Source organism: Lactuca saligna, chromosome 9 (assembly GCF_052625555.1).
Source record: "Lactuca saligna cultivar CGN05327 chromosome 9, ASM5262555v1, whole genome shotgun sequence".
Taxonomy (NCBI): Eukaryota; Viridiplantae; Streptophyta; class Magnoliopsida; order Asterales; family Asteraceae; genus Lactuca; species Lactuca saligna.
In genome coordinates, this window is record NC_136425.1 from 90,149,118 (window position 1) to 90,173,472 (window position 24,355).

A 24,355-nucleotide genomic window follows, 5' to 3' on the forward strand; every position below is an offset into this window, starting at 1 on the left:
GGGTCCAATTAGAGCCCATTTAAAGGTTATAAGCCCAAGATAGTCAAATTGGAAGCTTATTGGCCCATTGGGTCCAATAAGGAAGTCCTAGTCCAAAATGGACCTAAACAAGAACTTCTAGGGTTTCCAATTACTTGTTGACTATTTGAAATGCTTGTATGGTGTACTTGATTGAAATTTTTGTTGCCATGAAGTAAGCATCTTACATGCTCTTAAGTTTTTGATTCAAAATTTTACTTGAGTGTTGTGATTACAAGGCACAAAAATTCTAGTTGTGACACTTAGGTACATGTTTTGATTGTTGTTTAAGGTCTTAAACACTTCTAGGAAGGTTCAAGGTTGGCATCCAAGGCATAGGAAGGAGCTAAGGTCCAATTTACCACTTAAAAAGGGGATTACGACCCAAGAGCATCCTTGGCCGTAAACTGCTTTGTTCTTGTGTTATTTGATGATTTTCAAGTGTTATAAGGGTCATACTAAGCATACAAGAAGCTATAACAAGTGCACTTACAAGATCGGAGCTTGATTGGGTGTTTAAGGTCTAGGAACACTAGTGTGTGTTCTTGGTGTTTTGAAGATCTAAGTAAAACACAAAATTGAATGGATGAAATGATGTATAAACACTAGTTGTTATGATATAACAACAAATCAAGCCAAGAAGTACTTACATTTTCGGCAAATCGGGTGACAACCGGGATGGTATTTTAGAGTGTTTGGAGTTTGCTCTTGAGATTTCAAGTAACAAATGAGGTAATTTGGGGAGTAAACTCATGCTTAAGGCGTGAGTTTACGGTTTTGGAATAATTCTCAGCCCATGCATAAAAGTTTGGCCGTGAATTCCTTAACAACGTGGTACTTGTGGTTTTGGAATTTCAAGACTCGAGACGACACTTTCTTTCACCCGTTCGTTTAAAGAATAATTATTAAAAGACAAAACTTCAAAAATGGTCCCTGTGGTTTTCGAAAATATCAAGTTTAGTCCCTAAGTTCAAAAAACCTCACGGATCGTCCCTATGGTTTCAAAACTTTTAACATTTGGTCCCTCCGGCTAACTCCGTTACCATTTAGCCGTTAAGTCAGGGGCATTTCTGTCATTTCACTCCTTAGGGACCATTTATGAGGTTTTGTATTCTTTTTTTTTATAAAATAAATAAATAATAAATAAAATTTAATATGCAAGGGTCCCATCTCTCTCTCTCTCTCTCTCTCTCTCTCTCTCTCCTGCTGCTTTGTCTCTTACCCCTAGATTTTCCGTTCCTTCATTTCCATTTGAAAATGCGTGAGATTCTTCACATTCAAGGTGGCCAATGTGGTAACCAGATTGGTGCCAAGTTTTGGGAGGTCGTGTGTACAGAGCACGACATCGATGTCACCGGGAAGTATACCGGAGACTCTAAACTCCAGCTCGAGAGGATCAACGTTTATTACAATGTGGCTAGTAGCGGCAGGTTTGTTCCACACGCGGTGCTCATGGATCTGGTGCCTGGTACCATGGACAGTCTCAGATCTGGTGCTTACGGACAGATCTTCAAGCCTGATAACTTTGTTTTTGGCCAGTCCGGCGCTGGTAACAATTAGGCGAAAGGACACTATACCCATCAATTTCACATTACGACCCATATGAGAATCCTACCCTCGAAGAGAGATCTGAATATCTTTCTCTCCAGCTTTCCAGCACTCCCGATGGATTGTAAACGAAGCTTTTTAACTCCAAAATTACCGATTTGTCAAAATCATTATAAAAAATAGCATAGGAATTGAAAGACGTGATGAAGACAAACTTGAGAATCCGAATCATAAGGATTAAGAGGAGAAAAGATAGAGAACCTGATGAATCGGAGGGTACATTGAGTTTGTACATACAGGGCATTCAAGAAGTTCATGGACACTGGTGGGATGGATTTTTGAAGGAATAACATTGACGTTGTGAGTTTTGGATGACGTAAAATGATGATGATGATGTGGGATCTCTTCGTTACCCAATCCATCCGAGGTTGAAACACATCCAATGCTATCATAATCCATGGTTCCAAATTAAAGAAAAAGCAACAATACCTACAAAGAGAGGATCAAATTTACATGAAATTTCTTAGGGTTTTGCCTCGTCTTTTCCTCCCCTGTTTCGGGTTAAAGATGAAGATGGAGAGGGGAAGGGAAAGAAAGAGAAACAGGAGGTGCTTTTCTTCTTAGGTCTTTCACTTCCTTTTCTAATTTTTCGTTGAGAGAGAGAGAGAGAGAGAGAGAGGTGGGACCCCTTGTATATTAAATTTTATTTATTATTTATTTATTTAAAAAAAAGAATACAAAACCTCATAAATGGTCCCTAAGGAGTGAAATGACAAAATTGCCCCTGAATTAACGTCTAAATGGTAATGGAGTTAGCCGGAGGGACCAAATGTTAAAAGTTTTGAAACCATAGGGACAATCCGTGAGGTTTTTTGAACTTAGGGGCTAAACTTGATATTTTTGAAAACCACAGGGACCATTTTTAAAGTTTTGTCTTATTAAAATAATCAAACGAACTTTAAATTTGCTAAAAACAAAAGAAATGAACTTGACTTATAATTTGAAATGATTGACTTTAGGGTTTGACTGAATGAAAATTTCTGGTTGTCACAACAAAGACTATAAATTCTCTCTTCATTAAAAGTATTAATGATAAATACTAAGTAACTAAACCTATTATAAATACCCAATCTTAGTTACTTAGGAAAATATGAATAAGGTGCTAATCCATAAAATTAGACTTTACACTTTGTTTAAGTCGGTTAGTGAAGCGTGTGTGGTTAACCGGCACACTAACTCGTATTTAACAAGGTAGGCAAAGGGTAATTTAATGTTTATCATAGTATCCGTGCAGGGTGTGTGGTTAACCAGATTATTGATTCAGGGGTAAACGCTTAAGGGTACCAAGTAATTTGCATGGTTACTTCACACCTTCTTTTGTGATCCTCGGCTTCCCAATCACAAAACCTAAAAGGCACACTCGAGATTGAAACATGCCATTAAAAAGTTAAATGAAGCACAAAAGAACTAGGAGTTTCAAAACCAATTAAAACCTAATAATACATTTCGTTTATCTTGTTGGAAATTAGTGAATCGTCATTCACCTATCTTCAAATATTTTATAGCTTGGATTACGGCATCCCTCTTCCAAGTTATAAAATAGTTTGTTAGGTCCTAGCCTTAATATTTCATATTGAGTGTTATATTAAGGACTTAAATCAACTTTACTTGAATTTCTCCCATTGTAGATATCTAGTTCAGACATCTATGATCTTCCCAAATCTCTTGAAATTTCACTTCCTCCACCTCCTCCAATTATTCTTCCTAACCCACATGTTCAAGGACACTCAAGCCCTATTGGCAAGACAAGGTCTAGGTGTGATCACATCTTGGAGATGAAGTCACATATTGACAAGCCGGGAGAGTTGGGAGTCAAAGTCTTGAGAAAGTTGGTGGCTCAATCACTTTCTAAGTCACAAAGTGAGTTCCTTTGGGACTCCTATCAAACAGACTATGACAAGACCCTTAATGATCTTATCTATTTGCTTGGTGCTACTAAATCAGCAATGATTTGGAAGGCTAGTAAATCAAATTTGATCAGAAGATTATTCTGATCACCCAAGTTTCAATTGGACCGAAACTTGGAATCATACAAGGTGTTGAGTGTGATGTGTGAGAATTTTCAACTTTGGAAAATTAAGACTAGTTCCGTGTTCACATGTATATATGACTCAAGAGAAGGACTAAGGGATCTAGTACACTTTCTTGTGCACTTGTCAAAGTCCACCACAAAAGATGGATAAGACTATTCGTCATGATTTACTAAGGTTTAGTAAATATGATTATACTTACAAGCTTAAGTATAATTCTGAAACATTGAAAAAATTTTCAATGTATGACAGAACGAATAAGAAGAATCAAATTAGGTATAAGGATAAAAGTTTCTCAAATTTGAAAAGATGGGATAGTACTTTAGTATCTGTTTTAAGATCATCTTAATGATTTTGAGACCTTATCACAATTCATCCTCTAAGTGCATTATGATAGTTAAGAAGAGGAGTTATGAATTGTTGAAGTGGTTAAATCAAGAAGATGATTCATACTTCGTTCCAAAAACAATTCATAGAGTTATACTCTAAGATTATAACTTGAGTGACATGTCTTAAAGAATGTTTAAAACACTTGTCAAATGAAAGAGTAAAAGTTTTCTACTCTTGTACATTTGAAATTGATAAGCTGTGATGTTTTGGATAAAACAAAGACCAACTAAGGCTAATTGTGTTAAGTGTCTGTCTTGATTAGAATCCACACTATTTCTTGAATATTCGGCAAGAAAGTCATATTGGTCAAGGAGACAGTGGGAGTCTAAAAGATCCTAAAAGGGTTTCAAGAAGTAATCAAGAATAAAAACATGTATTTCATCATTAGCACACAACTAGATGTTTATAACCTATCGTGTTGACATTTCTGTGCCCATTCCAGTTAAGTTGGCGATACATTTGAGTTCTACATGTTCTCAATTGTTTGCATAGCTACATGGAAGCAGTGGCAGGCCCTTGAGTTTCCAGGTGGCAAGAAATTAAGACGGAGTTCAGTCTATATAAGTTTGGATTTGTCATTATCCTTGTCTTGTGACTATGTTTTTGACAATTCACATGGATTAGAACACATACACCATAAAATCTAAGTTTCATAAGGTTTCTCTCCGATTCATGAAAAATGATGGTGAAGAAATTATTTCACTAAGTAGATTTTAAGTAGATAGCAATTGTGATATATGCAGTTCTCAAAGTCGTTAGTGGAGCGTGTGTGGTTAACCGGCACACTAACATTGACTTATGAGAAATGGAAAAAGGTCTAAACAATTGAGACTACGATTACGACATCCTTTCTCATAGTTCTGAAATTGCTTAGACACACCCGTGAGCTATCTAAGAGAGGTGTATGATTTTCATAAGTCTTATCAAGGCAATCTAGTATCAGAAATTTGAACTTTGGTAAGAAAGTCAATAATGTGTTGTTTTTCCTAAAAGTTCAGCTGATTTCCGAGTACATGTCAAAGCTAGTGGGAGCATAAGTGTTATGCTAATAATCATCATGTTAGTGGGAGCATGATAATTATGATAAAGGTTTCAATTTAGCAATGTTAATTATAGAAAACAAAAGGTCTCAATTGGGAAAAAGTTGTTTTGCTATAATTAAGGGAGAGGAAATTATACTTCATCTAAAATCTAAAAGCTTAGATTGAGGTCTTAATCGTTTTTAGTCAAGAATATATATGAATTTCATATTGGAATGGCTCAACATAAGGAAATTTTATATATGGGTTCATTATTTGCTTTCTGAAATTCGATTATGATTACGACATCCCTTTTCATATCTGAATTATGAGAACTTGGCAAATAGAAATTGAAATATTATAGCAAAAGAATGGTTTAGTTTTTATGTGAGACATCATGAATCGTGTCCCATATGCTTTGGATATAGGATCGATTACATGTGATATATTCATCCTTTCTAAAATTTTCCAAATGCTTGGGGCATTAAGAAGGGAAAAGATCGAGAATTGGATATGACTAAAATGATTAAGCAATTGTTGAGGACAATCTAAGGCTTAACAAAGATTGGTTGCTCAAGAACAGTTGGAAGTATAGTGTTAATTCTGGAAGGACCATATTGACATAATCTGTAAGGAGGCAACTCTTGTTCAGAAGTGATAGTCAAAATGAAATATGGAAATGTTTCAAAGTTAGAAAGTATTCAATCTGTAGGATTAGGAAACTTAATGCAAGAAGGATGTTTCAAAGGAGTTGATCTCCTTTGGAATACTCTGTAATGATTGTTGCCAAGTCTTTGTTAATTTGTGCATAATCATTACAAGATGATCAATTCATATAAGTTTAGAATCTAACAGATTTCAGTAAATGACATAAATTTGGAATTCTTGCATTTGCAGTAAGGAATTGGGACTGTGAAATGAGAATCATTGGAGTTATGTTCAACTGGTCTATTTCGCAAAGTAAAGATCATAGACAAATATAGTATGCATACTTGGTATGTGGCATGACTAGTGTTTAGAAAAACATAGTGTACATGTTTGGAGCATGGGACAACTAGTGTTTTAATTCAAGTATAAAGTTTATAAAACCGAAACAATGAATAATGAGTAATCAGTATGGTGATAAATAGAAAGTGTTTTATTTATATTCATAGGTTTTGATACAATAGTAGATTTATTTATTCTTGTGTTTCACTTTGCATGTTTTGACTTCCATAATAACTAGGTTATTCTTTCGGAATGACTGAGTTATTCAAACCATCCACAATCGGTCATATGTTGGAAGTAGATATGAATCAAGACTGTCATGGGTTGGCTTGTAGAGGTCCAAGTTGGTGGACAAAGTTGTGCTACAACACTCATGAGTGCTCATAAGTTCTGAGTATTGGATTCAACCTGTGCTGATTTGAATCACTTCATGGATTTTATCACAAGTGATCATGAGACGATCATATCTTATATTCTTCAAACCTAGAGATATGAGTTGTTACTATGAGTTGATAGTACATTGATTGCACGAAAATGCATTGGTAACTCGATGTTATAAAACGTGCCTTTGTGTATGATTCAACAAGTAGTAGAAACAAGCCATATGAGTCGAAGTTTATCCATTCCTTTTACCTTCGAGATAAAAGCGATATATGTGGGCCCCTTGATGATTTAATGATGACACAAGTAAGTGCTTGGCCAAGCCAGGACTGATTTGATTTGTTCAATCAGTCAGTCATCATGAATCGGAAATCAGGAAACAACAAATGGACAGAGAGAATGATTATAATTCGTGTCTCTATCCATATGATATCTAGATTGGAGGAATATATGATCCCTTATCTAATGGACAAGTCATTGACAAAGCTCAGAGTTCGACAACAGCTTTAAGAGCTGCGATTGCCAGTTAGGTTTTGAAGTCATACTCAATAATAGCTTTAGACTTATCCAAGTGGGAGACTGTTGGATTAATGTCTAAGTCCATAACTATATATGGTATGTACTTGACCCGACCCGGTATGGTCCATTTGGGTTGCACTTCACCGGCACAATTTATATGGATAATCTTTTGAGAATAGTATATTTATGATTATATTAATATATTATAAGTTCTAATATATTAATATGGAATCATATTATTTAATTAGTATTGATCAAGAATTAATTTAGAATTAATTAAGTGATCAAAATGAACTAATTAAATATGGACTCTTAGATATATGTGTGTGATGGGCCAAGTTCATTTGCTTTCATGGATAGTCCATGGAGTGTTTAACCCATGGATCATATGAAATGAAAGGTCATGGGTTTAACCCTAGTTTCCACACTAAGAGGGTTAGCCGATTTCACTTGAGAGAGCCAAGTATCCATAATCTCTAAAGTTTTCCAAGGTGTTTTGGTGATTTGTGATTCCACTTGAGGCTTCCACACTATTGGGGCTATGCTCTTAAAGCTTGAAGACATCAAGCTACACCAAAAGGTATGTCATCTAACTAGTATTTGTAGTATAGTTTCCTCATAGTATGCTAGTTAGGATTAAAGCCTTAGAAAGTTCTTATTTGCATGTATAATAGAGAAAACATAGATCCAAGGTTTATAGGGTTGCATGTACACCATAGGAGTGTTAGAATGCTCAAAACCCAACAGTTGACCTTAACTCGTCGAGTACCCTCAGCCACTCGCCGAGTTCCTTGTAATACTCGTCCGCTCGCCGAGTCACTTGAGTGACTCATCGAGTTCTTAGTGTCAGTAGCCGTAACTCCTTGGCCAACTCGGCGAGTTTTCCCCTTACAACTTGCCGCATTCACATGTGTCCAAAGGTTGGGAAAACCCTAGCTGACTCGACGAGTCATCGAATGACTCGCCGAGCCCAAGGCAATCTTTATCGGACTCGCCGGGTTGTTCATCCCACTCGTCGAGTTCATGACCATCTTTATACGAATCACCGAGTCGATTATGCGACTCGCCGAGTCCCTTCAATCCTTCATCCATACAGATGCTTTTTAAGCCATGCAAAGGCTCCAGATTTCAGATCCAACCTTCCAAGGCCTGATTATCACGAAAAGTTGCAAAATTTACGTGCATGCAAAGCTTTAAGGCCCCTAAATGACAAAACTAAGCTTGCAATGAAGTCTCACACTTGAGGGAAGGCTCATACTAGGCACGGCTGATAACTTTATGGATCTAGAGGCCAAAGGGAGTCCAGATCTGAAGTTACAACTTCAGATCATAGCTTAAACATAAGAAGCCTTACATAAAACCTATCCAAAAGAGGTTAAAGAGAGATAAGCCAAGGAAGCAGCTTAATACCTTCCAGAGAGTGACAACTGATGAATCTCTTAGCTCCCCACGAGTTCCTAGCCTTGATTTCCTTGCTTGCCCAAGTGTTTCCTCCTCCAAAATTCATCCTCCAAGCTTGAACACACTAAAAGAACACACACACGACTTAGGGTTATAGAGGGAAAAGAAGCAGTAAAGGGGAGGCCGGGGGAGGCTAATGATCCTTTAAATAAGGTGAAATGCCCCAGAATTTAGGGTTTCATCTGCCAGCTCCTGCTCATCGATTCCCTTCTTGGAATCGGCGAGTAGGTCACTAAAACGCATGGACCATCCCGCTACTACTCGACAAGTAGGGCGACCAACTCGTCGAGTAGATCCAAAGACCAAGAAGTATTCATACATAAATCAATACCTGAGAATCGGGGCGTTATAGTCGTATTCATCATCCAGGAAATCATCATAGCGTTGATTGTATTTCAGTCTGACTGTGTGCAAGGTAGTTCAAGTTTGGAGACCATTCCATCCAGAAACACAAATTTCTTGAGAGCATGTAATGTGGTTTTGATATCATCGGCCCAATCATCATATTTATCTCTGTGCAACCTCGTTGGACTAATGAAATCTCCTGTTAGATCTTGAGGGCCAATGAAGAAGGGTGAATTTGACTCTATTTCCTGAACCAACGGTGGCACTCCACCAACCATGTTTTCCTAGGCTTTTTAACCCCGCTCGGTTATCATTAAACAATTCGATTTGGAAAAGCTATGTTTCTCATTCAATTGACAGGGGAATAAAATAGACTACAATTGATGTAAAAATAGGAACTAGATAAACATCGTAAATAGATCAAATCAAACTGATAAAAAGGAATCGATATGTAAGGAATTGATATGGGTGGATTGTGTAACAAATAGTGTCATTTCTGTCCTCGGTCCGCCCCCGTCTCGAGTATTAAGTTTTAGATCCGTCTCTGTATCGTTACCCGTTAGGACGGGAAATCCTTGTGCTATGCTGTAAGGTTCGGATACATATGTGTACCCAAATCCGCGGGTCAAACTTACATCTATGGGGAATGGGGAAGCTCGGGGGAAATAATATTTAAGGCTAATATATGACTAATTTATAAACTTGGTCCTTATATTTATTTTTTAGTTTTTTACTCATATGATTCGAGAGTAAAATTCTCATATTTGAAAATCTAACGGATGACTAGTTAGATATAACAATCACGTACCTTTAGTGTAATTTTCCTAAACCAACAAGATGGTTTTTATTAACTTTACAAAAAGTAAACCAAATCTGTAAAAATAAATCAAATCATATGCATCATTTCTATAATTTACTAAAAAAATTACAAAAAACAAGTGTGATTTGAATAGAAATAAAACTCTTAGTTCTTGGCTTGTAGCAAGATAAATAGATGTTGAGGTGTAACGTAGCACATTTTTAATTAAAAAGTTTCTACATTTGATTCACAAAGGAAAAGTAAGTTTTTATCACTTTAAAAGTTTAAAGATAGGCTCGAGAAACCAAAAAGTAGACACCAAACAGAATGTTGCATTAAACACTTCAAACGTGTAACATGTTGAAATGAAAATTAAAAATCAGGTTTATCAATTATAAAATATTAAAGATCCATATATAGGATATGGGATTTAGCATAACTGCATTAATCTGAGATTGTACAATTAAAAAATACTTCGGATTTGGAGTGAGATCGTGTAATTGAACTTTTGATTCTATTTGAAAAAATGCTTCAGGGTCTCCCTATTAATATTTAAATTCATGAATATTCTATTAATATTTAAATTCATGAAAATTCTCATTCTTAAACTTTGTCCATAGATATCGCTTTTTATCCATACTTTACGAGTTTATACAAATTATTTTGTCACATCTTTGACGGTTGGAAACAGTTAGCTAGTAGTTTGTTTTTTTACAACAATGTTCACAAATGGAAAAAAAATTATATATATATAAAAGGTAAATTACAAAATTCGACATACACGCGTGTATGTGTTAAAACGCACGTTTAATCTTTATTTTTAAAAATTAACTTGAACCGTTCATAGGTTTGTTTTGCACGTTTAGTCCCTATTGATACGAAATGTCTATTTTACCTTTAATAATTTCTTTTTCATTTTCTTTTATTAATTTATCTGTTTAAAAACAAAGTAAATAAAAAAAAATATATCCATCATTTCCTTTCATTTCCCCATCTCAAGATTTTCCACATATTACCCACAACCACTTACACCTACACTACCTTTGACACCACCACCTTCAACACCACCTACACTACCTTTGACACCACCACCTTCTAACACCTTTGACACCACCACCTTCAACACCACCTACACTACCTTTGACACCACCACCTTCAACACCACCCCTATCACTGCCAACTCCTCCTCCAACCAAAATATAATCTAAAAACCTTGCACTTGCCTTCTTGCTGCATCCAAAAATCTAGTTGTAACAGAGATCAAAACATCAATCTAGGTTAAAATATGATAAACATCAAAATCTAACTAGAAACACACACACACACACATTCAATGTAAAATCATGATTGTCAATCCTTTATATTTCTAAAGTCGGGCCCAAAAATCGTTTGAAAGAACGTACAAAAGACTTTAAAACTCTATGAACAAGATAGTACTGTATCTGTGCATTCTTGGACGCGAATCCAAAAATTAAACATGAAACAAGAACATGACCCATTGATATTGTTCAAAACTCTGATTTTAAACCCATTTTGAAATAAAACCTAGATCAAACCACCACCCTAGATCGAACCGAAATCGAGTTCATCCATGGCAAATATGGAACAAAAAGTCCTTATGTTCAATTTCCTTTACTGATCGAGGTTTGTGTATAACTGTAAGTTATGGGTTTTGATTCATGTACATATGATGGTGGATCGCAGATAGTTTGGGAGGTAACGATGGTGTGAGTTGTTTGGCGGAGTTGAGAGAGATTGAGAGTCTGTATATATGTGTTGGTGTCGATGTTTCATAGAATAGAGAAGAGTCTCGTCATGCACGTCAGAGCAAGATGAAGTCTGAGGTGAAGTTCACGAGAGGAAGATGAAGTCGTTGAGATGTTGGTGGCATTTGGTGTTTCGGTTTTAAAATTTTTTCTCCTCTGAGTTAATTTTTAAAAATAATGACTAAACATGCCTTGGCACCTACACGAGGTACGGATATATATAATTTACTCTATATAAAATTAGATAAAATAACTTAGACTAAATTGCAAAATTGGTCCCTGAGGTTAGCCAAAAAATGTGGATGAAGTCTAAAAAATTTCTGACTTGCACAATTGGTCGAAAACTGAATCTTTTTTGGTGGTTTTGGTCCCTGATAAAACTAAAATAACTTGAAAGGACTATTATGCCCTTCCTATTTTCTTGTTACATTTCTTTAAATATATTTTAATATTTTCAAAAAAAAAAAAAAAAAACCACCCCTACGTTCGGTAAACCCCCCCCCCCCCTTTCTCTCTCTCTCTCTCTCTCTCTCTCTCTCTCTCTCTCTCTCTCTTAGCAGTAAAAGAATCCATATTCATGGATATTCAAGGCCATCGGGAGCAAACTAATAAATTGGGTTTTATGATCTATAAATCCACACAAGAATCAGAACAAATGTCCAAGATAATCAAAGTATCAAACCCATTTGAAGAAGTTGATGGTTGTTATAGGGTTTAACTGTTAGGGTTTACAAACCCACTTGACTGGCCGCCGATGTGCTCGTCATTTCATTCACAGAGGTGGGCGGTGGTGGTCGCCTTTCCATTCATGGTGCTTCCTTCATACTTGCTCGATTCAAAAATGGTTTCTCGATGAACACACACAACTGATATGGATGTGAAGATGATGAACTTGTTGGTGTCAAGATGACAATGACTCAACGTGTTTGTTCCGAGAACTATGAGATTGTAACACCGTAAATTTTCAAAAAAAATCTTCAAATTAAAACACATTTATCTCATTTTTAAAATTCACAAAATTGCCACAAATATCAATTCATCAAAACTCATGTCCAAAACTGTATATATCACAAATCCAGAATCCTCTCAAACATAAATCTAACTCTAGTGTGTGTACAATTAATTCGATGCCTTCATGTGATCTTGATAAGTACCTGAAACACATAACACATAACCCGGTAAGCGTGAAGCTTATGTTGGATTAGTGTCTAAGCCCGTAACCATATTTGGTAAGTACTTGACCCGATTGTGCATGGTTCTTTTGGGCTGCCTTCACTAAAGCAACTTGACTGGAGAAATAATAGAGAAAGAGGTTATTATGATTTATTAATATGTTATAAGAATAATATATTAAAGGAGAAATCATATTTGTTTAATTAATATTGGTCAATAATTAATTAAGAATTAATTTTGTGATCAAATGTAATTAGTTAAACTAGAGGGGCTAAATTGTAATTATGTGATAGTTACAAAATAGGGTAATGGTTATCCTTGATATGGGTTGGACGAATTCAAGGGATAAGATATCCTTGAAATCTTCCAAAGGATAAAGGATAAGGATTTTCAAGGCTTATCTTATGATTGCTTGGTGGGCAAGCAACTAAATAAGGATAAAGACTGAAACCCTAATCTCTACACCTATATAAAGACCCTTAAGGCCATAAGAATTCGTCCATGCCTTCCTTAAGGGTTATTAGGGCTGATTTTATACCTCCTCCCTTTCTCTCTTGTCTCTCCATTTGCTCTTGGTTTTTGTGAGCCATTAGAGGTACTACACTTGTGGTACATGCTTTCAAGACTTAGGGTTTGAAGATTTGAGTTGTTATTGCAATATAACAACAAAAGGTATGTAGTCTAATCTACTATATGAATTTCGAAAATACTAGGGCATACTAGGGTTCCTTTATGTGTTCATAATGTTGTGTATCTAATAGTGAAAACATAGATCTAAATCTAGGGTTGCATGCACACATATGATTGTTTGTACAAAACCCATATATGGTATCAGAGCCTTTGGATAACTTGTTTTCAATTAGTATTATACAATTGTATGAACTTGAGATATTAGGGTTTATAGCCAATAAACCCTAGGAGGCTGAAATTTCGAGATTAGGGTTTCTATACCCTAATTTGCGAAAATTTGAAAGGGTTTTCAAATCCTTTCCTTAAGCCTCAAGATTTCGAAATCTAGGGTTTGAAAAATCCTATGATTTTTGAAATTAGCCTCCTCCCCAAGATAAAATCCTAAATTTTAGGGATTTGGATTTTCCTATATCTTGTAATTATCCTTTAATGGTTATATATGGTAATTAAAAATTTTGAGTTATCATATCCCATGATTTTCAAAATTTAGAGGGATTAAAAGGATGAGGATAAATTAATTGTTTAATTGGTATTTATCCTTTATGATTTAGATAATCTCATATGATTTAATAATTTAAATTAATAATTTAATTCAAGATAATTATTAAATCAAGAGTTTTAATATTTAAAATTTTAATTTAACTAGTCTTAAATTCGAAAATTTTAAAGTGAGATTAAAACCTAATTGTTTTGAAAAGTTTCAAAAACTTGTCATCAAGTTTTGGAATTTAAATTGTTTGATTAAAACTTTAATTTTGAAAAATGTTAAATTCTAAAACCCTAATTTTTTGAAAAGTTCAAATTACACCCTTATGGTTTTATTAAATCAATTAAGTGTATAATTAAAAGAGAGTTAATAAATCCATAATGATGAGACTTTATATTTTATCAAAAGTGTAATTTATAAAATCTAAACTACTTAGTGTTTTAAAAGTGTAAAATACACCTTTATACTATGTATAACATTAAAAGTCTAATATTATATATGTATAACTAAAATGCTAGTTTTACCGTTACTAGGCGTCATTCACGAAGCCGATCCATAAGGGGGTATAAGGTTATGGCCTATAAAATGGCCGTTTAATGGGTATCCATTCTCACCCACCGCTTCCTTGATTGGTGGAGGGTCGTTAGCTGAACGGGTAGGATAGGGCAATCATGTCTTCATTAATAAGTATAATAAATCTATGTAAAGTAACTAAACGCTTTTGCAAATTCCCAATCCTAGTTACTTTAAGCAAGAGTGAAATTGATGCAATCCCATGAAATTACACTTTGCACCCTTGCTAAGAAGTTAGTGGAGCGTGTGTGGTTAACGGGCACACTAATTGGTTCTAAGCAAAGGTGACAAAGGGTGATTTAATGTTTGTCATAGTTCGATGGAGCGTGTGTGGTTTACCGGCACATCGAATAGGTGACTATAACAATGAGGGCACCATGTAGATTTGCATGGTTATTCACACCCACTTTGTGATCTTCGACATCCCAGTCACAAACGAGAGGGGTATATCGAGATTTAAACATGCCATTGAAAAGTTCAATGAATCTTAAAGGAAATCTAGGACTTCTTAATACGTTTAAAACTTAAGCCTTTATGTTTTTCATGGTGAAGAATTAGTGAATCATCATTCACTTACCTCCAAATTATTGGCATGTTGGATTACGACATCCTTCTTCTAATGTGTACATAATGTTGTTGGATCCTAGCCTTAATGTCTCATTTGGGTGTTTCATTAAGGATTCAATCAAATAACTTGAAATTTCTCCCATTTTGTAGATGTCTGACTCTAACCGTGGTCTTCCTGAACCCCAAGGAAAAGGTGTTCCTGTTGAAAGTAAAAGCTTGTTCCAAAGTGAAGGATCAATGTGGACTAGATTGATTTCACTCCCTCCTCCTCCTCCTCCTCCTGCTGTTCTCCCCGACCCACAAGATCGAAGATTTGAAAGGTTCAAGATCACTGAAACCCTATTGGCAATGGAACATGAAGATGGTAAACTCGTGTGTGCTCACATCCTAGTGATGAAATTACACGTTGATAGGTTGATTATGTTGGGTGCGTCTTTTCCCAATAAGTTGGCTGTGGATTGGGTTCTTCAGTCACTCCCTAAATCATATGATAAGTTCAAAATAGAGTATTATATGATGGATCTTGATGCGACCCTCATTGACTTAACTTACATGCTTATTGTTGCTGAATCAGAAATGATTTGGCGAAGTAATGGAGCATATTTGTCTGGTAATTCAACCAACCATGCTTCCATGGGCATTCTAGAAGAACCTACTTGTTTCTGCTGCCAAGAGAAGGGGCAATGGATACGAAGCTGCCCAAAGGACCTGAAGAGTCTAACAGATGGGAGAGTCAAGAAGTATGGCTCTACTTCAGGTATAAAATCCACTATCTAACTCCATTAAATTCCTATTCTTTATACACAATGTGATAAGATTACATTTGCATGTTTTGTAAGATTAGAGAAAAAAGAGGAAGTTTGATGGAAGAGCAAGATGAGTCTGATCACGAAGAAATGGATTACGATCGCATGGATTCGAAGATCAGATTTTGAGCTTAGGAAGTTATGATAGATTTGTTAGGAGTATTTGTTTACATAGTTTTTCATTCGAATTTTGCATTGAAAGGACATGTTTTCCGCTACTTTTATAAATAAAATAAATTTTGGTTTTATCTTATTTGTTTATCCTTACAATGGTATATATGAAAAACTGATGTTTGTGTACTTCTATTATTAGCAAAATGGATTTGATTCTTAATTAGGTTATTTGTGGAAGTGTCAAGATTTTACCAAATAGGGAGAGTTTCTTGTCGCCCAAGTTTCAAGTGGATATGAACTTGGAATCATGCAACAAGTATTTCATGATGAATGAAAACTTTCACATTTGGGAAATTTAGACTAATTTATGACAAAGTGTAAATTTAAGGACTAAGAGATTGAGTACACTAGGTAGTACGTTAATCAAGTCTACCACAAGAGTAACAAAGATATTCGTCATGATTTACTAAAGTTTAGTGAATATGGTTATACTTATAAGATTGAGTATAATTCTGGGTTGATTAAAAGAGTTTCGATCAATAGCAGAACGACTAAGAAGAGTCAAGTAGGCATAAAGATAAAAGTTTCCCCGCTCTAAGAATGTGACAACCGTCAAATTCTGGTTAATTCAAAGTCAAATAAAGTCAACAAGTCAAACCGGTCAACTCAATTAACCCTGGTGTACTAGGGCTTACGTTATGTAATTACTTAACAACTCACAATTCTGATGATAGATCATAAATCGAAAAGTACATACATCTAGACTTCCTTAACCAAAAACTGTGGTAAGTAACAAACCAAACCGATGAAACAATGTTGCATACTCATCAGGAGTGTGTAAGATCCCTAAACAAGGCTTAAAAGGGTTTACGGACCTTGCATTGTGAAGACGGACACTCACATTTGTCACACACGGAACCTCTCTCAATCGTTTTCACACTATCTCACTTTAATCGAGAATCTCACCCAAATCTCTCCAAGCATGTCAAATCTCTCCCAAATCTCTCCTTGTATGAGAAATCTCTCCAAGAATGTGAAATCTCTCCCAAATCTCTCCTTGTATGATAAATCTCTCCAAGAATGTGAAATCTCTCCCAAATCTCTCTTTGTATGAGAAACCCCTCTAAGTATGTCAAATCTCTCCCAAATCTTTCTCAAAAGTTCCTTAAACTTTTTATAGTCTTTCGGGCCATCCCGACCCTTAACCGGGTCAAAAACGGCTTGAAATGGGGTAAAAACGTGAAAAACAGCATTGAGGAGCCGAAACTCCTCTTAGAGGCCGAAACCCTAAGCAGCCGAGACCGAGCCTCGCTACCCCAGCCGAAAATGAGACCTGAGAACCGAACCTGAGAATCGAACCCGCCAAGAACCAAGACCAAGCCTCGGTCTTCCTTCCGCCTTCACACTCTCGGTTCATTTCCTTCCCTCTCTCGGTCCTTCTCTTCTACTTTTGTTTCCAAGCATCAGAGGCCGAACCTCCGGCCAGACTTCGGATTTTTTACACTTTTCACCCATTTTCAATATTTTTAACATTTTAAGCTCGTTTTTCGAGATTTTAATGCGGGATTTTCAGTCAAACTCGTATTTTGATATAATAAACCCTAAATATTCGTAATTTAATCATATTTTCATGAAAATCCTTATTTAAATAACAAAATCTAGTGGGTGAATAATTGAGGTGGAGTGTTGACTTTGCTTTAGCTTATGACACAAGCAACCACCCCCACACTTACTCTATGACCAACCACACCTTCCCACCTTACCTAAGTCACTTCAATGTCCTTTCCACTCAATTATTAGCCTTCCCCACGTTCTTAGAGCTGGAACAACCCATCCTCTCTCATCAATTCTCTCATTTGCTCTCATTTCACCAAGGATCAAGCTCCACTTTTCTCTCAAACTTTCTCTATCAAATTCGAGATTCAAGGCTGATTATCAAGCTTTCTCACACTCTTGGTAAGTATAATTCATCCTCTATATGATTATTTCACTTCCTTCTACTCAAATCATAGATTGCTTACACAAATATCGTCATATTTTTATTAGCTCCTCAAATCTTCAAGCATCTCCTAAGTGTTCTTGAGTTGAACACTTCTTTTCTCCATCATCCATCCATTGAAATCACTCAAGGTGAGTTCATACCCCTACATTTTAATGTTTTCTCAAGTTTTTAGGGGGGGGGGGGGGAATACAAGTTACAACACCAAGAACATAACTACACTTTTCTAACAGTCTTCATCAGAAAAGTTAAACTCCATTCACGGACTGTTTTGGGCAACTTAAACATTTGTGTTTTCAAAACTTTACAAGGTGAAAGTAGTTCAAGTTCTTAGCTTTAAAATTACTACTTGCACATCTCCATATGATTTTTCTACAATTTATGGTGATTTTAACAAAACTGCCTAGCATTTCAAACACCAATCCGGACCAGTCTGTGATTATGGACTTTTTCACCCAAGTTGGAGGTCATTAAAAATTATGATAAAATTTATGAGTAAACTAGTCACATTTTGGGAACTCTCAGAATTTACGGATTTAGCTTTCGACTTCTTATGATTTTTCTATGACATTTCTAAAACAGCGCAGAAAGGTTAGAGTTAGTTAACATCTTATAACTCTCAAAACACTTTGTAACATGTTGAGCAAAGTGTTAAATATTTGATAACATCATATATTACAAGTATTTCTCGTAGTGGTACAATTATATAATAGAAAAACACTCACTGATTTTATAAGAATCCTCCATCATAACCATTAGTACCATATAAAGCAAGATAAACATAGCTATATTGTACTATACATTTGACTTACATAGAAAGGGTTCTTAAACACCACAAATAAACATACTAAACTATAATAAGTATAGTTAGGTTGCATATAAATTTCAAACATTTTGATAAACTATAATAGGTATAGTTTATGATCATTTACGTTATAAAAGGGTTTTATATACAAAAAGGGGTACAAATACAAAGTGCCGGGTTTATATACAAAAAGGGGTACAAATACAAAGTGCTGGGTTTTTATACAAAACGGGTACAAATACAGAGTGTCGGGTTTATATACAAAAAGGGGTACAAATACAAAGTATTGGGTTCTTATACAAAAAGGGGTACTAATACAAAGTGCCGGGTTTATATACAAAAAGGGGTACAAATACAAAGTGTTGGGTTTTTTATACAAAAGGGGTACAAATACAAAGTGTCGGGTTTATATACAAAAAGTGGTACAAATACAAAGTGCCGGGTTTTTATACAAAAAGGGATACAAATACAAAGTGCTGAGTTTTTATACAAAAAGGGGTAGCGATACAAAGTACCAGGTTCACTTAAAATAGTTATTATGATATTAAAACTATATTTCATCTAGAATTGTTAGACTTCAACTATAAGCGTTGAGCATATATGTTCAATTCATATAAGAATTTAGTCTCGATTGGCTTAGAATTGGTGGGGCCCGCCTCATCTCCTGTTCCTCGTTGGGTTGTGGACCTAGGGCAGACCCACTATATTCAACGTTCTATCTAATTTAAACCTTATATAACTTATATACGCTGGACGATTATAGGAGAAATCTACGGGTCATTCTAGGGTTCATTAGCACATCATATAGGAATATTCTGTTCACACTTAACTAAGAAAATATTAGATTTTCTGGAAATCAAACTCTATCGATTTTACAAGGAAACGTTTTCTACTTCAAACAAAACTCTTATGAACTCACGAACTTAATTGTTGACACTTTTTCAAAACTACTTGTATTCTCAGGAAATCAGCGAAACACGAAAACTTCAGTGCTTTGAGGATGGGACGTTAAACCGTCAACAATTTATTTTTGTCATCATAATGTAATTGATTTTGAAACGTGTAAACATATACTTTGGTGTAACTTTTTCAATTATATTTATGATGGTTGTATTTACTTTGAGCACTATTATACACGTTGTTGGGATACTATACATGAAATCCTCCACCCCCGGACGTTTCCGCCATCCTTGGTTTGGGGGTGTGACAAAGAAGAAGGGATAATACCTTTTATTATGTTTTATGATAGGTCTTAATGATTAAGAACCATATCTCAATTGATCCTCTAAGTGAGTCTTAGTACAATTTGTATGTCTAAGAAGAGGAATCGGGAATTGTGGAAATGGTTAAATCAAGAAGTCAATCATACTTCGTTCCAATATCAAGTGTTAGAGTTATACTCCAAGATTGTGAATTGAGTGACAAGTCTTAAGAAGGTCTATAACATTCATCAAATGTGGAATTTGGAAAAGGGTTTTTCTTATTCTTGCACATTTGAAATTGGTATGTTGTGATGTCTTGGAAAAGACAAAGACCAACTAGGGCCAATCATATGAAGTGTTTTGTCTTGATGAAAGCTACACTAACTCTTGAATATTTATTTGTCAAGAAATGGTTCTTGATAAGAGAATCTTATATGTCAAGGAGTCAGTGGGAGTCTTAATGGTCTTGAAAGGCCTCAATAACAAATCAAGAATAAACCTTATCATTCATCACTAGCACACGACTTGAGGTCTACAACCTATCGTGTTGACACTATTTTTGTTTCTGTGCCATTCCAATTGAGTACATTGAAATGAAGGGGTGGGCTGCTCAATAACTTGGAAGTAATGGTGGGACCCTTGATGGCAAGAAATTAAGAAGAACAAGTTCTATCCATAAGAGTTTGGATTTGTCACTCACATTATCTTGTGATTATGGTTATGAAGAATTCACATGGACGGAAACGTATACACCACAAAATCTAAGTGTCTTAAGGTTTCTTCTCATTCGTGAGAATGATTGTGAGGAAATGCTTTCACTAAGAGAGATTTTGAAGATAGTATTATGTAATTTGGGTTTCTCAAATTCAACTATGATTACGACATACCTCTTCATAGTTTGAATTGTAGGAAATAGCAAATGGGTCTGAACATCTTAGACTTATTGATATGAGTCCTAGAATCGTTTAGACATATACATATGAGTTGTCCAAGGAAAATTGTATGAGTTTAAGAAGCTTAGATAGGGTCTTATCGAAGCATCTATTATTAAAAATATGAAACTAATAAATTGTTTTCTAGAAGTTCAGCTGATTTCTGAATACATGTCGAAGCTAGTGGGAGCATAAGTGTTATGCTGGTAAAGAAATAATCATCATGTAAGTGGGAGCATGATTATTATGGTAAGTATTGCAAGTTAGCAATATTAATTATAGAAAACAAGAGTTATAATTTGCAAAGTTGTAAGAGTTGAAAAGTTGTTTTTCTATAATTAAGGGAGAGAATATTGTACTTAGTTTCAAAAATCTAAGGCTTAGATTTAGAGATTTTAATAAATTTAGTCAAAGAATACATAGTGAGTTCTTAAATTTCGATTATGATTATGACATCCCTCTTCATAGTTCGAATTGTAAGAACGTGACACATAAAATATTATGGTAGAAGATTGATAGAGTATCGTATCTTTATGTAAGACACTATGCATCATGTCCCATACACTTCGGGTATAGGAACAATTGCATATGCTATAACATTTGACGGTTCTAAAATTTTCCAAATGCCAAGGGCATTAAGAGGGAAAATGGACAAGAACTGGTTTTGACTAAAATAATTAAACAACTACCAAAGGACGATCCGAAGTTTGCTGAGGATTGGTTGCTTGTGAGTAGTTGGAAGTATGGTATTGAATGGACCATATCGACATTATTATGAATAGATAAAATTCTATTAAGAATGAGTTGTCATATGGTAAATATGAAAATGTTTCCATAATTGGGAGTTGGAAATTAAGAATTTATGTGTAGATTAGAAAATTTTATGAAAAAGGATGTTCAAAGGAATGTACTTTCAGTGAGAGACATCACATGTATAGAATTGTTCTGTAACAATTTTGATAGAGTACCTTGTGATTTCGTTGGCCGAGTCTTTGTAATTTTTGTGCCGTGACTTCACAAGAGAATCATTGCATAGAATATTAGAATTGGACATATTCTAAAAGGTGGAAAGAATTTGGTATTCTTACACTAATTATAAAGATTGGGAATTGTGAAATGAGTTTCATTTGAAAAATTTTAATTGATCTATTTCACAAAGTATGGACCATAGGAAACCAAATTGTGCATGCTTTGAGCATGGGACAATTGTGGTTATGATTCAAGTTATAAAGTTGATTATCTGAAACGTTAAACAATGGATAATGAGTAATCAATATGGTGATTAAATAAAGGTGTTTTATTTGTACTCACAAGTTTAGGGTCATATAAGATTAAGTATTATCTTTGTGTTTCTCTTTGCATGTTTTGACTTCAAGAATAATTAAGTTTATTAAGAATAATCGAATTATTCAAACGGTCCACAGTCAGTCATACGTTGAAAGTAGGTATGAAAGAAGACTATCATGAATTGGTTTGTAGATTGTCTAAAGTGTATTGGACATAGCAAAGGATTGATGCAATGTTCATGAGTGTTTATGAATATGATTTTGAGCATTGGATTAAACCCACGCTCACCTAGACTGTTTCATGAATTTTGTCACGAGCGATTGGTGAGATGATAATATCTTGTATTCTTGAAACCAAGATGTGTGAGTTGTATCTGTTGGGTGTTGAGCATTCTAACACTCCTAAGTGTACATGCAATCCTAAATACCTTGGATCTATGTTTTCTCTATTATACATACAAATATGAACTTTCCAAGGTATTCATCCTAACTAGCATAATAACATGATTCATATGAATATATCTAGTTACAATTACATACCTCTTTGATGTAGAAAGTCTTCATGAAGCTTGAGTGCCTAGTGCCCCAAATGTGACACCTCAAATGGTTCACACAACACCAAATACACTTGGAATAACTTGAGAGAAACTTGAACACTCCTTGAAATCGTTTATCCCTCACACTCACACATAGTGCATGATTTCTTGAGCCATGGGATTCTTTTATATGGTGGCTATTAGGGTTACACCATGTAACTCATGACTTTACCCATTCCTTATGCTCCATGGATTTTAACCTCCATGGAGTATCCATGGGTCACCCCATGGACTTAGTCCAACATAAGGAATCTTGGATCACAAGCCCACATATATAAGAATGAATGATTTACACAATCAACCCATATATTTAGTTAGTCTTCTTTTGATCACTTAATTAATTCCAAATTAATTCTTGATCAATACTAATTAAATAACCTTATTAATATATTAGAACTTATAATATATTAACAAACCTTAAGTGTTATTTCTCTCATTTTAGTCTATCCAAATGCATGATGCCATGCAACCCAAATGGATCATGTCGGGTCGGGTCAAGTCTTACCAATTATAGTTATGAACTTAGACTTTAATCCAACAGTCTCCCACTTGGATAAGTCTAAAGCTATTATTGCGTATGACTTCAAGAACCGACTAGCAATCGTAGCTCTCAAAAGCTTCTGTCGAACTCTGACCTTGTAGATGAACTCTTACCCTATCAATGACTTGTCCATTAGATAAGGGATCATATATTCCTCCATTCTAGATATCATATGGACTGAGACATGGATTATAATCATTCTCTCTGTCCATTTGTAGTTTCCCGATTTCCGATTTATGACGACTGACTAATTGAACAAATCAAATCAGTCGTGGCCCGGCCGAGCACTTCCGTTTGTCATCATCAAATCATCGAGGGGCCCACAAATATTTCTTCTATCCCGAAGGTAAAAGGAATGGATAAACTTCGACTCATATGGCTTGTTCTACTACTTGTTGAATCATACACAAAGGCATCTTTTATAACACCGAGTTACCGAATGCGTTTTTGTGCAATCAATGTACAACCAACTCATAATAACAACTCATATCTCTAGGTTTGAAGAATATAAGATATTATCGTCTCATGATCACTCGTGTTAAAATCCATGAAGTGATTCCAATGAGCGCGGGCTGAATCCAATACTCAGAACTTATGAGCACTCATTAGTGTTGTAGCCCTTTGTCCAACATCTTAGACCTCTACAAGCCAACCCATGATAGTCTTAATTCATATCTACTTCCAACATATGACCGACTGTGGATGGTTTGAATAACTTAGTCATCCAGAACAATGACCTAGTTATTCTTGAAATTAAAACATGTAAAAATGAAACACAATAATGATTGAATCCAATATGGTATCAAAACCTATGAACATAAACAAAACACCTTTTATTTATCAACATATGATTACACATTATTCATTGTATACTGTTCCAGCTATCAACTTTATTCTTGAATTAAAACACTAGTTGTCCCATGCTCCGAGCATGTACACTATGTTTTCTAAACACTAGTCATGCCATAAACCAGGTATGCATACTATGTTTGTCTATGATCTTTACTTTGTGAACTAGATCAATTGAACATAACTCCAATGATCCTCTTTTCACAGTCCCAAAATCCTTACTGCAAATGCAAGAATTCCAAATTCATGCGATTTGCTGAAATCTGTTAGATTCTAAACTTATATGCATTGATCTTCTTGTAATGATTATGCACAAATTCACCAAGACTTGGCACCAATCATTACAGAGTATTCCAAAGGAGATCAGCTCCTTGGAAACATCCTTATTGCATTAAGTTTCCTAATCTTACAC

General features: G+C 35.1%; 1 protein-coding gene across 1 annotated transcript; it reads left to right on the forward strand.

Annotated features, from left to right (window-relative positions):
• The first annotated feature begins 1,275 nt into the window (after window positions 1–1,275).
• LOC145016571 (tubulin beta chain-like) lies at window positions 1,276–1,578 on the forward strand. The gene has a single exon (XM_078974844.1). It carries the CDS (start codon window positions 1,276–1,278, stop codon window positions 1,576–1,578), a length of 303 nt encoding a protein of 100 aa, XP_078830970.1.
• The last annotated feature ends 22,777 nt before the right edge of the window (window positions 1,579–24,355 follow it).

Coding starts and splice junctions, on each gene's coding strand:
- LOC145016571 (XM_078974844.1), top strand. CDS start 1,276: ATGCGTGAGATTCTTCACATTCAAGGTGGCCAATGTGGTAACCAGATT.